This window comes from Physeter macrocephalus, chromosome 7 (assembly GCF_002837175.3).
Source record: "Physeter macrocephalus isolate SW-GA chromosome 7, ASM283717v5, whole genome shotgun sequence".
Classification (NCBI taxonomy): Eukaryota; Metazoa; Chordata; class Mammalia; order Artiodactyla; family Physeteridae; genus Physeter; species Physeter macrocephalus.
In genome coordinates this window covers 49031855-49047290 of record NC_041220.1, presented here as the reverse complement: position 1 = coordinate 49047290, position 15436 = coordinate 49031855, and the positions used below count along the sequence as shown (strand labels likewise).

The window sequence follows — 15436 nt, the reverse complement described above, 5'->3', positions numbered from 1 at the left end:
CTAGTCTTTTTTTTTTTTTTTTTGAAATATATATATTTATTTATTTATTTATTTTATTTTTGGCTGCACTGGGTCTTTGTTGCTGCGCACAGGCTTTCTCTAGTTGTGGCGAGCAGGGGTTACTCTTCGTTGCGTTGCGCAGGCTTCTCATTGCGGTGGCTTCTCTTGCTGCGGTGCACGGGCTCTAGGAGTGCGAGCTTCAGTAGTTGTGGCATGCCGGCTCAGTAGTTGTGGCTCACAGGCTCTAGAGCGCAGGCTCAGTAGTTGTGGTGCACGGGCTTAGTTGCCCCGCGGCATGTGGGATCTTCCTGGACCAGGGCTTGAACCCATGTCCCCTGCATTGACAAGCGTATTCTTTTTTTTTCTTTTTTTTTTTTTTTTTTACCGGGGCACGAGCCCGTGTCCCCTGCATCGGCAGATGGACTCTCAACCACTGCGCCACCAGGGAAGTCCGGCTGCTAGTCTTTTAACTCATGGCTGTACAACAAGAAAGCCTGCACAACAAGAACACTTTTTCTGGACTGGTTCCATCAATGCTTTATCCCTGAAGTCAGGAAGTACCTTGCTAGTAAGGGACTGCCTTTTTCAAGTTTTTTTGATATTGGACAACGCCCCTGCCATCCAGAACCCCATGAGTTCAACACGATCAGACCCAAGTGGTCAAAGTGGTGTGCCTGCCCCCAAACATATCTCTAATTCAGCCTCCCTATCAGGGGATCATAAGGACCTTCAAGGCTCATTACACAAGGTACTCTATGGAGAGGACTGTCTATGCCATGGAAGACAAACCCAACAGAAAGAACATCATGAAAGCCTGGAAGGATTACACCACTGAAGATGCCGCAGTTGTTATAGAAAAAGCTGGAAAAGCCGTCAGGCCTGAAACAATAAATTCCTGCTGGAGAAAACTGTGTCCAGATGTTGTGCATGACTTCATAGGATTTACGACAGAACCAGTCAAAGAAATCATGAAAGAGATTGTGGATATGGCAAAAAAATTAAAAATATAAATAAATATATAAATAAATAAAAATGGTGGGGGATGAAGGTGAAGATAGGGATCCTGGAGAAATTCAAAAGCTAACAGTCACCATACCAGAGGAATTAACAAAAGATGACTTGGTGGAGATGAGTGCTTTCGAACCAGTGCCAGATGATGAGGAATAAGACACAGAAGAAGCAGTGCCAGAAACAAACTGACACTCCGGCAGTAGGGTTCCGATTATTCAAGACTCTTTTTGGAATTCTTTTACAACATGGACCCTTCTATGATACAGGCACTGAAACTAAAGCAAACCGTGGAGCGATTGGTACCACACAGAAACATTCTGGGAGAAATTAAAAAAGCAAAAAAGTCAGACAGAAATTACGACATATTTCCATCAAGTTACATACAGTGTACCTGCCTCTCCTGCCACCCCTCCCCACCTCTTCCACACCTGAGACAGCAAGACCGACCCCTCCTCTTCCTCCTCCTCCTCAGCCTACTCATTAGGAATGAAGACTACTAGGATGAAGTCCTTTATGATGATCCACTTCCACTTAATGAATAGTGAATCAACAACATACTGTACAGTTAATAAACTTATCTGTTGTGGATGTGTGAGAGTCTTCTTGTGAAAATCTAGTAACTACAGCAAAAACCATATGAGACATTTTTGTGTCACCACCATCACCATTGCCTAAGTAGTCACTGTGTACAACATCATGTGCAAAACTGGTATTAAAGTGGATAGCCCATCCTTACATAGGCATAAAGTAAGTGATATTTTATAACGATTCATTTATTAGTGTATAGGCTAGGCAACCATAAAGCAATCATATTGCTGCTTCTTTGTTACCAATGCATGAATTGTTATACCTATAAATATGAATTTTTTCACATTATCTTTTCATTTTTGAGGTCTAATGTTAGTAATACTTACATAACATCTACAGTGTTCTGTATTAAGACTACATTAACATAGGTACTGACAGAATTTATCTTGTAAAAAGACAACATAAGCTTATTGTATCGATAAAGGCAGTACTATACTGTAAATGTATTTTCTCTCCTTTATGATTTTAATAATACTTTCTTTTCTCTAGCTTACTTTATTGTAAGAATGGTATATAATACATATGACGTACAAAATATGTGTTAATCAACTGTTTATGTTATCAGTTAAGGTTTCCCGTCAACAGTAGGCTATTAGTGGTTAAGTTCTGGGGGAGTCAAAAGATATATGCAGATACTGGACTGAACGAAGGTCAGCGTCCATAACCTGCATTGTTCAAGGGTCAACTATACTTCTAATTACAAATGATTTTTATTCAAAGTTCCTCCCCTCACCACTATATACTAGTTATCTTCAGGCTATTGTTACCTTTATACTCAACATTTTTTAATGCTTAAATATACCTTGTGTGTTTTGAATGTTGGTATCGAATTCCCATCACTGGTCACAATACCAGCACTCTCCTGACCCCTGTGAATATAAAAAGGTATCATCTGTTAAATGTACCCCATTGATAAGCTTCTTAATGACTTTTATGAAACATACTTTTCTCAATAACATCCATGAACTCAGTCTTGCAACACATTAAATGCTACTAGCACTAGTGCCACTTCCACTCATGATGATGACAATGACAACAATTAGCAATAGCAGCAGATGAGACTGTCTGAGTTCTAACTAATATGCCAGGCACTGTCCTAAGCATTTACATGAATGATCTAATTTATTAGGCTTTGAAAACAATCCTCTGAAGTAGGTACTATGATGACCATTCACATTTTACAGAAAAGGACAACACTAAAGAAACAGAAGTAACTTGTCTAATGTCACACAGAGGATGGTGGCACGGCCAGGATTAGAACAGACAATCTGACTTCAAAACTTGTACTCCTAACCTCTGTATTATGTGACCTCTAAATAAGGTTGAGTATGTAGATATAAATAAAAAGCTCCAAATAAAATAGCAGGTAAAATGCTTGTGGGTACTGGAATTATGAACAAAATTTATTTTTTTTGTTTTGTTTTGCTTTTTGCACTCATCAAATTTTTTCTGTCAAATATCTATCACTTTTGTCTTCAGAAAATAAATGCTACTTCAAAACACCCCAAGCTGATGAGGCACTCTGTATCTCATTTCCTGCATTAGTATTTTTAGGTGATGATACAAAGAAAGCCAGAAGCTAGGCTTCCTATCTAGGTAGGGTAACACACTCGTAAGACTTAGAGGATCTGCACCACAGTGGAGTACAAACTCAAAAGATACAATAAAGGTTCAAAGTGTTCAACAGTTTTTAATCGTTCGGAACAAGTGCTATAAATACTAGATGTTTTTTAACAAATTTTTGTTCCAAAGAATATATATCAGGGTAGAAATAAAAAGTAAATCTCTACCATAATGTGTCTGTATACATTAACAACTAATACATGATTTATTTGGTAAAAAGGATCTTTTCCAAAATTGTAATTGTTTAGACATTTTAATGACAAGAAAAACTACAATATTAAATGTACTTGCAAAGTAAAAATCTAAAAAATTAAAATTGAAGTGATTTTACTAAATTACCAATGCTTTAAATACTATGAACTATTATGCTGAAAACAGACATGCATAATACTATACATCCTATATAAATGAATAATTTGTGACTTAGGATTTATTTATTTAGTGAAATGATGTGGTTTGTAGTTAACCAATGTTCAAAGACTAAGTGATTCATACCAGAGGAGAAATAAAAATGTTAGCCATAAACCTTAGGGCAGAAAGAACCTCTGCCAACCATTTCCAAAACAAACAAACAAAATATCAACAATCATATAGTAAACTAGAAATAAACACAAAAAAAGTTTTCTTTCCCTTTCATCTCAAGGGTAATTTTTCCTTTAAAGCTGAAATGAATAACATTAGGAATCATTTAGGTCCAGGCTTCTTTAATCACAAAGCCTGCTTATTTGGCAGTTTCTCAAGTTACTCCCCTCAGGCAGCTTGAACCAGTTAAACTAGATCCTTTCAGCTCTTCAGAGCTTATTGACAACCAGCCGTCTGGTTTCCTAGGAAACAAAACCTTGGCTAGAAATAGTGAATCATTTCCAGGTCACTTTCAACATGGAGAGTGGAGCAGGAAAGCACTGGACTGAGGAAGAGGTTAAAGCTTTGCTAAGTATCTGGGCAGAAAAAAATATACGAAAACAACTTTATGGAACACTGAGAAATAAAGGAATATTTATCTACATTGCTAAAAGGCTGCAAGCACTAGGAGTATACAGAGATTGGAAACAGTGCCGGGCAAAGTACAAAAATCTCAAATATGAATACAGAACAGTTAAATATGCCCACAACTCTGGAGACAGCTCTAAAACTATGAAGTTCTTCCATGATTTGGATGCGATCCTGCAGTATGAACCTGCCACACAATTAACAGAGGAAGATGCAAATGACAGGTGCCTGGCAACGCTGAGCCAAAGTACAGCCCCAGAGATCACTGAAGGTAAAAAGAAAAAGTACCATTCTTTTGTTTTTACCTAACAAACTGTAAAAGAACCAGACTTGAGTCCATATGATAAATATAGCCTGAAATATCAAGGTTGAGAAAAATAACTGACCTGTTATGTATATGCTATTTTGCACAAGGTAAAAATTAATTTCAAAAGAGTATAATGCCAACCATTTAAAAAATCTGTAAAATACAGAAAAAACACGTTAAAATGACACCAACTGCTAGTGCCAACTGCTCCTTACCCATGTTGATGCAGTTTTTGGAAAATGGATTGGGTTCTGAAAATATTTTAAGTCTTAATTTTATAAGAGTCGTGAAAAAAAATATATTGCTCAACTGTTGTTTTCCCACAGCTCCAAATAAGACAGAACTTTCTGCTCTATATTATGTTCCCATTTTCCTAAATTTATAAATAAAAGCACTAAAATACTAATAACTGATAAAGAACTTCATTACTTGTTTGGAAGAACATCTCCATTTTAACAGTAAGTAAAACAAATAGATTTGATAGATTAAATGATTTATGATTAAATGATTTAAATACTGGCATATCTCAGGGATATTGTGGGTTCAGCTCTAGACCTCTGCAATAAAGCAAATATCCCAACAAAGCGAGTCACACAAACTTTTTGGTTTCACAGTGCATATACAGTATGTTTACACTATACTGTAGTCTATTAAATGTGTAACATCATTAGGTCTAAAAAAAAAAAAAAACAATGTATATACCTTAATTTAAAAATACTTCATTGCTAAAAAAATGCTAACCATCATTTTAGCTTTCAGTGAGTTGTAGCAGTAACATCAAAGATCACTGATCACAGATCACCATAATAAAATTAAATAGTTTGAAAAATCTTGAGAGTTACCAAAATGTGACAGAAACCTGAAACGAGCATGCTGTTGGAAAAATGGCACTAACAGGCTTGCCTGACACAGGGTTGCCACAAACCTTTAATCTGCAAAAAATACAATATCTGCGAAGTAATATATGCCTTATTAAAACAAGGTTCTTGAGCTGCTGTGTTGTTAAACCCAACACTATTTACATAGAGCTTGCTCACTGTGGAAGCAGAACGCATCACTAGGCAAATTGGGAAAAATCAATGGCAGCTGAGATTTCTCCCATGGCCAAAATCTTAGAGTAGCTATTTTTAAGAACAGAGTTGTTCAATTCAATTCAAAATCTGTTTAATACCTACTGTCTGTGTACACCGTGTACAAAGCAGTGAGTTACATGCATTCATGGATGTAACCACAGAAAGGAGGGAACTGTGAATAAATGTAACCCAAAAGAAAGTGGTAAGTGGTATAATAAAGGTACCAAATAAGAAGGGGGGTTAAAGATGAGAGATTACAGTTGAGTTAACTTGGGTTATCTGAACTTCGTGTTTAAAGCTCAATAATAAAATCCTTTGGTAAAAAATCCACGCAACTTACTGCCTTTACACTTTTAATACCAAACCAAATTCTGAGAAAGCTTTGCAGTCATTACCAAGTTAAACAGTAATTATATTATTTTATTCAGTTAATCACTCTGCACTCATCATCATCTAAATGCTTTAAGTATTGATTAACAATAAGTAAATCACTCACTGAGCTTCTGAAAGGCCTTGATTTAACCACAGGTTGGCGTAATGAAGATGTGATGCTAACATCGCCACTTCTTAATGGGATCTTCTAGCCCTTTCAGCTACTTGCATGGCTCCAAACTCCCCATTTCACTCATAAGCAGAGGGCCCACAATACTACACCTTAACCATGTATATTTAGGGTATGTCAAACACCCAGTTCTTTTTTTTTTTTTTTTTTTTTTTGTGGTACACTGGCCTCTCACTGCTGTGGCCTCTTCCGTTGCGGAGCACAGGCTGCAGACGCGCAGACTCAGCAGCCATGGCTCACGGGCCCAGCCGCTCCGCGGCACGTGGGATCTTCCCGGACTGGGGCACGAACCCACGTCCCCTGCATCGGCAGGCGGATTCTCAACCACTGCGCCACCAGGGAAGCCCTCAAACACCCAGTTCTAAAACCAACTCTCTTCCCCCATCAAAACTGATCCTCCTACAAATTGCTTCCACCTTACTATCACTGTATTTCTGGTCACTTAAATAGAAGTGTTTGAGACAACCTTGATTTTTTGTCAGTCACTAAGTCCTTAAAAAAAAATCTCCTGACGTGTTTCATAAATTTATCTCTCGGCTCCATTTTCATTACCACCATCCAGAACTTCATCATCGCATGGAATGTTAGGATAACCTCTTAACTGGCCTACCTAGTTTTCAGCCCCTTCTCAACTTCCACAATGCCACTGATTGTTTTTATACAATTTTTTAAATTATAAAATTACAAAAAAAATAGCATTTTGTTTACATTTAAAATAATCTTTAAATTATACCCAGAATTGACCATAATTTAGGGTTAAATGTTACTTAATGGTTCCACAATATTTAACTGAGTGCATATACCAGAGTTTGGGTCTTTGCCCCCTTATATAACGGATGCTGCAATCGATTACCTTTCTTTTTTTTTGGCCACACCACACGATTTCCGGGATCTTAGTTCCCTGACCAGGGATTGAACCTGGGCCCCAGCAGTGAAAGCGCCACGTCCTAAACACTGGACCGCCAGGGAATTCCCTACAATCAATTATAATTGTCCATACTTAAAATTATTACTTTAGGATAGACTATCAGAATTCAATTTCTGGTTGGGGGGGTATAATTACTTTGAAACATATTGCCAAAATAACTGCTTTCCAAAAGAATTGTAATTTAACAATGAGACTGTCCCTTTTATAGAACCCTGTCAAGTAAGATTATGGAGTGAGGTTGAAAGGGGGAGAGACTTTGGTAATTTAATAAATAATGGAGTATGCTAATTTAATAAAGAACCGAGTACAACAGTGTATGCAATAAATAACTTTTACTTTGCGTTTAATTACTAGTGCTGTGGAACATCTTCCTACATATTTATTCAGTTTTACAAATTGACTGTTCATGTCAATTGAGGTCTTCGAAAAATCTGCATGACCTCTTTTGGCCTTACAAGTTTGGCTGATTTTTATTCAACCCACAAAAGTTGAAAGTTTTAACATAGTCACATAGTTTCTTTTCTCAGGCTTAGAAAGCTCACCTTTCTCCAGGTCTAATTCATTTATAATGTCTTCTGGTGTTTTTGGTGGAAGCAGCAGAATTTTTATTGGTGTAGGGTAGAAAGAGGAAGGGAAGGAAATGAATGTGCCTTTTCTACTGTTGGGATCAACCTCATTCACGCAAGGGGTAAGGACAGAGGATCTGGTCCCCTCTGTTAGGCAGCAGGTAGTCTGACTGAGCCTTGGCAAAAGACCCAAATACAAATTCTAAGACGCTTCACGTTCCGGAAATTATAATTATCCTCAACCTCAGAATACCTTTGGCCAACTGCGGCCAAATCATATTCCTTCACTGAAAGAAAGTTTCTGCTCTCTTTCCCTCCTCTTCCTATATACAAATGCATTAGGAATAATGACTTAAGAGTTTCAGTTTAAAATCTCCATGGCATGGGGCCCCTACATACAATTTTAGGATTCACGCTAGGAATGACCAACCTAAGGGAAAAAAAGAGAAATCACCTGAAGAAGCTGGGGAGAGAGCTTTTCTTTCCCCTGCCCCACCTGTATGTTCAGCTCCAGGACCTTTTCAGTAAACAAAAGTAGGCCCTAAAGCAGATAACAGAATAGCAAACCCTACCTTTCCTTGCTGTTCTCATCAAGCTCAGCTTTTAAATTACCTGGGGATATTAATATATTTTGTTCTTCTCTCTAAAGAGAATTCTTATGTAACTTCAGATTTTTTTTTTTTTTTTTTGCGGTACGCGGGCCGCTCACTGTTGTGGCCTCTCCCGTTGCGGAGCACAGGCTCTGGACGCGCAGGCTCAGCGGCCATGGCTCACGGGCCCAGCAGCTCCGCGGCATGTGGGATCTTTCCAGACCGGGGCACGAACCCGTGTCCCCTGCATCGGCAGGCGGACTCTCAACCACTGCGCCACCAGGAAAGCCCAACTTCAGATTTTTATTTCCCATATTCCCAACTAAATCCAAAATATTCCCTAACTGCAATTTAGCCTCAAATAATTATGAAACTTGATTTAAAAACTGACAATTTTTATTTTGAGTTTTAAATTTATATAATTATGCCATTTGAAAACACTGAGACTTCCCTTATTTTTCACTTGTTTTTTTAAATATAAGAATCCCCAGTATAATGTTTAAGATGATAAACAGCATTCATTTTCTTATTCTTTAATGGAATGCCTTGTAATTATAATGGTGAATAGTGATTTTAAAATGAATGTTTACACCATCAAAATCATACCTAACATTTGATCTCCTAATGTAAAATATAATGCTATTTCTGTTACTCAGTAAAACAAAATTAGAAAAACATGTGGAAATGATATAAGGAGATCAAGGAGGGATGTCTTCATTTTTCAAGGCTGGCATGGTTCTTTTAAATGGTACATTCCTTGGTCCATTTAAGCAAAACTTAGTTAATTACTGGAAAGTTTAGTATGTATCAATCAACTAGTTACATAAGATACATACAAACTCAGCTATTTGACCATATATTCCAATAAAACAAGATTTTCTGATTATCTCATTGCAGGGTTTCTCTTTCACATTACCAGTATCACTTAAAGGGCCGACTATGTTAAAGCACCTAAAACACACAAAAAAAGAAAATACCTCATTTTAAAGACGTAATTTAACTTGAAAACTAACTACAACCATCTCTAGAAACTTATAAAATAAGCAAACAATTCTAGTGGAAGTTCAAAATGTCAATGTGATGGAAGAAATTAGATTTCTCTTTATGGACATAGTTAAACCATATTATACCACTATTACAAAAAGCATCTACCCTAAATCTATAATCCTTCATGAATATGAACAAATTCAACTCAAACTATTAGCATTATCAGTTATAATCCAATTTTAATTTTCCTTCGTACTTATTTCTAAAAGGAATTCTCTCTTTCCAGGCAAAATGTCAGTTACATCAGTAGACAAGGAAGACATCCCAGGAAATCCTTTACTTTTGGTTTCTCATGTCAGACCAATGGAACTAGGTAGGTATGGTATGGTGGGCCAAATATATAGCGAAACTAATCCAATTTCAAATTGGAAAGTAAGATTGGTTTCAAATCTGAGAAAATGGGTGAGTTTTCCTGGTAGAAACACTTAAGATTAATTTATGTTTCCCCCTTTTTTACCAACCTATACAAAAAAAAAATCATTTCTAAAACAAATGATTTTCTTAACAAAATATAAATTGCCTGGAAATATTAGCCTTCAAACCTCCAATCTTTATTCTTTAAATATAGTACGGAATCTGATGGCCAAAATTACACATAGTAAGTGCTTAATATTTAATGAGCATATGACTTCAGCATTCCTGGGGTCTAAGAAAAACAGAATTTTATATTTGAAAGTAAATAATATCAAATACATAATGAAGTCAAGGATGATTTTATTCACCCAAAAAGTCAACATAAATCTCCTTCTTGCTTCTATATTCTTATTGAAAGTTAATCCAAGTATGGAAAAATACTGAAAAGCATCTTAAAGAAAAGAAATTAAATACACCACAAAATAAAAACAACTCCCTACCTCAAGTAAATACTATAGTGTTTTTTTAATGAGTAATGTTATGGATGCTGAGGTCCGAACTACCTTTTTATTAAACATGAAATCTGAGAAAAACAAGATAATGGGTTGTTAAATAACCAATATAATGTCAAGTAATGCCATCACCATAAAACGAGTTGCAAAACTGTACCAGAGATGTAATACAAAGTTATTAAAGTATTTATAACTAAGTGGAGACATTCTGCCTAATGCATTATGAAATTTCTGGCACATTTCCTTGCATTAAAAGAATATAATATTTCACTTTGGCATTTGGTCTTTAACCAATGGGACATCTTTTATTTTCACAAAGAGTAGGTAGCACCAGTTATTAATGTGCCTCTTCCAAGCCCTTCATTCATGAATAGTCTTGGTTCTCAACCCTGAACTGCACACTAGAATCACAATCCAGGGGTAAGGGGTGAGGGCAGTGGTTTATAAAAGCTCCCTAGGAGATTCTGATATGCAGCAAATGGAAACCATTAGATAAAGAAAAAGCAAGGGAAGGAGATAAATTGCTCACACCTATCATGAAAAAGTTGTCTTCAACAAGCTGTTTTCTTATGTAATTATATTTATTGCTTTTGACAAATAAATATTACAAAATTATATATTCGACTCTCACTATATACTAACATACATCCCACATACTAAAGGAGTGGAATGGAAGAGAAAGAAACGATAGAGAAGAAAGTTGATCGAAATGTAACTAATTAAAAACACAGCTTTATTAAAGCCAGTCACTGTCACGGTAAGGAACAGATTCAGGTTCTGTACTTCCATTTCTCGACTAGGTTAATAGAAAAGCTAAGCTACGATTTTCATTCCATCTCCTACAGAGAAAATTACTTCCTTTACTAATGTTGCATCCAATTATTTATCTTAGCTGACGTGTGTAACCCATATATCTGTTTCCCTCCCCACCCGGTACAGGTAACTCTACACCAATAATGGAACCCCCTAATAATCCAACTTTCATTCCAGCTGTAGCAAATGAAGGAGGAAAACACTGGACTGTGCCAGAAGTCAGGGCTCTAATAGGCATCTGGTCTGATAAAGGCATACAACAACAACTAGAGGGAACAGTGAGAAATAAAAGGATATTTGAACAAATTGCTGCCGAGCTTCAGAAACTCGGAATAGAGAGAGACTGGAAGCAGTGCAGAACAAAGTACAAAAACTTAAAACATGAATACAAGATTGTAAGAATGGCTCAAGACCTAGGCATGACTAAGAGTATGAAATTTTTTACTGAGTTGGATGCTATTCTGGGACACAGTAAAACAGAAAACTCACAAGAACAGGAATCCCACGATGGAAAGGAAGCCACAGGATGTGCCAATGTAAAAATGGAAGAGGATCAGACAGGTAGGAAGGCAAAGAAAAGTAATCTTAACATCATGATACCATATAAAAAAAATGTCAATACATGAATACAGTCTAAGTTAAATAGGTTTCATTAAATGCTATTCAACAAGCTAATTGCTCAATTTATCATGAAACAGATTTCACGTATATTTGATCAGAACACAGAGAACAGTACAGTCACACAGGAGGAAAGAAATTTGAATTTCTAGAAGTTTAAAAAGACCAATTTCAATAAAGCAAAAATGCAATTCCAGATGGCAGAAGTTAAAGCAAATTTTCATACTAGTTGTGGTAAAATCATGAGTAAACAGAAAAGGGGTATTGAAAAACTTAGAAAAATACAAAACCTGTGAGAATGTAAGTGTGAGTTATCCTGGGACACATCATAAAGTTCTTCAAAATGAGTTCAACCCAAAGGACTGAGGTGCAATATACACAAAGACATGACAGACAGCATGAAATAAACTGTATGAGTTCTAGGCCAGGAGTCAGGCAATCCAAGTTCTAACTCAGTCTCTGTGGAACTTTGAACTCACAAGTCTCTCCTCTAGACCTGACTATGTAAAATGGCAGACTGGACAAGACGTTCTTAAAGACCTCTACCAAACATAATGTTTCTAGATCTTAACATCATTAAATGATGCAGTCCTAATTCTTAAGAGTATGAGTGTGTGTCTAGGGGAAAGAGAGGGAAATGATAGAGAGTTAGGATTGGGAAATGGTGGTGAGAAGTCCTAAAATGTTTCACTGGTGGACAACAAACTGGTCTGCTGGAGAACTATATATCTCCCCCATTAAAATTAAAATGTAAAATAACTGGTGATCAAGTAGCCCAACAGCAGTGGCCTGATTATGTTCATACAGTAATTGCTGGAGGTGCAGCTGAAGATGACTGTCAGTTTTATGTCAGAAGACCTAGTGAGAGATTTGTAACACCAGATATTTATAGTGACCTATGACTAAAAAATATGTTTAAGGATGGGGAATCTAAGCTACAGAAAAGTAAACAACCACAGTTTTTAGTATCAGGTTCACTCTAAAGGGGAAAATAATATATCAGAACTTAAAACACAAATCTGAAAGTAAATAAAAAACAAACCACCATATATCCCACTATGTTCATACAGTCATTGCTGGAGATGCAGCTGAAGACGACTTGGTCAGTAATTTGTCAGAAGACCTAAGAGAGACAGATATGAGACAAAGCCCTGGCACAGGTAAAACAGTATTCGTTTTTGTTTTTGTTTTTTTTTTGGTCTGTGACAAAATACATAAAATGTTATTATAAGATGCTGCTACAGACTGAACTGTGTCACCCCCAAATTCGTATGTTGAAGCCCCAACCCCCGCTGTTATTACATTTGGAGATGGGGCCATTGGGAGATAATTAGGTTTAGATGAGGTCATAAGGGTGAGGCCTTCAAGATGAGTTTTATGGGGACATGTGTATGCATATGGCTGATTCGCTTTGTTGTGCCACAGAAACTAACACAGTATTGTGAAGTAGTTATACTCCAATAAAGATCTATTTTTAAAAAAGAACATATACGAGAATGTTATAACATTATGAAGTACTGTTGGATAATACATTTCCAAACTACAGAAATGGAAGGTGGAAATTGTTAATGAGAGTAAAGTTCCCTAAGGCTGTTGTTCTCAAAGTGTAGTGGCATCAGCATCATCTGGGAACTTATTCAAAATGCAAATTCTTGGGCTCCATCCAGAATCAGAAACTCTGAAGGTGAGGCCCAGCAATCTGTTAAGTACTTCAGGTGATTCTGATATATGTTCAAATTTGAGAATCACTGCCCTGTGCTATAGGGTAGTAAGGCTATGAAGAGTGTGTGTTTCCTATCGGATGGTTTGCCTTTTACACAAACCAAAATTGGGGGAAGAGGGGATCACTAGGCCCCCAAGCAGAAACCTAGCCATCACAGGCCTTGTATGTAGTCTTGCAGTCCAAAGCTTCATATAGCCTTGGAAAGTATAAAGACCAATGCTGATTAAAAAATCAGGTGCCCCATGGTCTTGGCAAACTTCAGATAAAAAGCTCGATGGGAAAAAGGGTAGCTGCCAGAACACTGACAGGTATAAATGGAGAGAAATTAAGGAGACTAACTAGACAGGAATGTGCAGCTGACTAGCATGAGACAACAAAAGTAAACAAAGCTCTGTGCTCCTAAGGATTCTAAAGGTATCGCTGCAATGGGCCTTGTCATTAGGAGTTAAAATCAGATTACTACGTATAGTGTTTAATAAGGCAGAAGGATTTCCATGAAAAAAGTTAAAAACTTTAGCATTCAGAAGATGTAAGCTTGTTAGTCCTCTGGAAAACTCACTTAAGTACAACACCTCAAGATAATTTTTTATATGTAAAAGGAAAATATTAAGTCAGATGTAAACAGATAGGTTTTAAAAAGTTGTTTGCTATGTTTACATGTTAGTATGGAATATATTTAGAAAATATGAAACAGGATGTTTACAGTCATTCTAGAAATAATACTATTTTAAACTTTCAGATGAAAATAAAAGCAAAGGTATAAACCCACATGGATCTCAGCAGCTAAATACATATGAAAACAATTTAAATAGGCAAGAATTTTAGGCACACCTGCAACCTATACCTCTTGATGCACAAGTTGCCAGTCCACTATTTGGAAGATTGTTCTGTTGAGGTTAAAGACATGGATATTTATCTTTAGAAAAAAAGTTCACATCAATAGGTAGAGGTCACCTTATTTTTTTTTTATACATTTTACTAATAAATATTATTATCGGAGTTGCCATTGCTCCATATTGTTAATGTTGACACTTGGTCATAAAACCGATCTCCCAAAAGTAACACTTTCCTACCTTAAAAGTATACTATAAGCTTCTTTCATATTTCAAATAAAAATCCAGCTAGAGCTGTGGACCCCTGAATTCTGGATAACTAATTAGTTCCCAACTTAGAACTCCTGGAGATTTTGGTTTAGTGTGTGTTGTAGAGTGGATTCAGGCACCTGTATTTTTAGAGAAGATCAAGCACAGCCAGGTTGTCATGGTTTTAGAGAATAATACCAGCAGATGGCTGAAGACAGTAATACATAAAATCCAATTTGATTCCACTTGGGGTAGAAAAATTAGCTACTTCCAGCAAATTATCACTTAAAAAATGTATGACCAACGAAATATGAAGAAGTTAATCACTGGGAAGAATCATAGAACTCTTAGGCTATGCCTAAGTAAATAAGTAAAAAGAAATGGCCCATGAAAACTGAATAACTACTTCTTTGGATCTAAAATAAATTTATTTTTCTCCCTGTCTGAGCATAGGCAATAGAGGATAAAAGGAATCAGAAAGCTACCGCGGGAGAAAGGACTGGTTGTCTGAAGGGAAACTTGTGTTTGACAATCTTATCAGCTAGCTACCTGTCTCTTCTGAATATGGAGAAATTAAATTGCCTTAATGAATCTCCGTATCAGTTGCTATTTAAATGAGGTAGAATACCTAAATACCTTGGCATTCTGGCCAAAGTCACTGCTTTCTAGTATAGGACAGTCACAGGTAGATCAACTCAGAGGGGTAGAGACCGACGCATATATCCTATTAGAGGCCACTCTTATCGTCAGCCTAAAACTCACATGTGAAAGACTACATGGTTCTTTTAAGAATAATCTTAAAACTATTTTCCTTTTGGCTGTAGTAAAATGTATTTCCAAAATTAAAATATTCACTATCCTGGCAATTTCACAAAAATTAGCAATGTGATGGCCAGCAGAGGGCATTAAAGTATCTATTGTTAGTATCTCAGAAGGCGTGCCAAGCATTTTGTTTTCTCCAATTCATTTATTTATTTTAACAGACTGAAGATTAGTCTATAGTTTTCTTTAAAATGGAATATTTAAACACTTCTGTATATTTTGTACAC

At 36.4% G+C, this 15436-nt stretch overlaps 2 protein-coding genes across 4 annotated transcripts in view; one reads left to right on the top strand and one right to left on the bottom strand.

The window, feature by feature from the left end:
• Window positions 1-15436, bottom strand: part of PPAT (phosphoribosyl pyrophosphate amidotransferase) — a 38405-nt gene that overhangs the window by 12660 nt on the left and 10309 nt on the right. The window contains exon 2 of one of the 2 annotated variants that reach the window (XM_007115937.4): window positions 2402-2468. The exons of the other annotated variant lie outside the window; for it this stretch is intronic. Coding sequence (XP_007115999.2) covers window positions 2402-2468 — 67 coding nt within the window. The remainder of the gene's footprint in view (window positions 1-2401; window positions 2469-15436) is intronic. 2 annotated transcript variants of the gene reach the window in all.
• The window catches only part of PAICS (phosphoribosylaminoimidazole carboxylase and phosphoribosylaminoimidazolesuccinocarboxamide synthase), a 48902-nt gene continuing 37567 nt past the window's right edge, over window positions 4102-15436 (top strand). For both annotated transcript variants that reach the window (XM_024131993.3, XM_024131994.3), the window contains exons 1-3: window positions 4102-4483; window positions 9512-9598; window positions 12653-12742. In XM_024131993.3, the coding sequence (XP_023987761.2) occupies window positions 4102-4483; window positions 9512-9598; window positions 12653-12742 (559 nt within the window). The remainder of the gene's footprint in view (window positions 4484-9511; window positions 9599-12652; window positions 12743-15436) is intronic.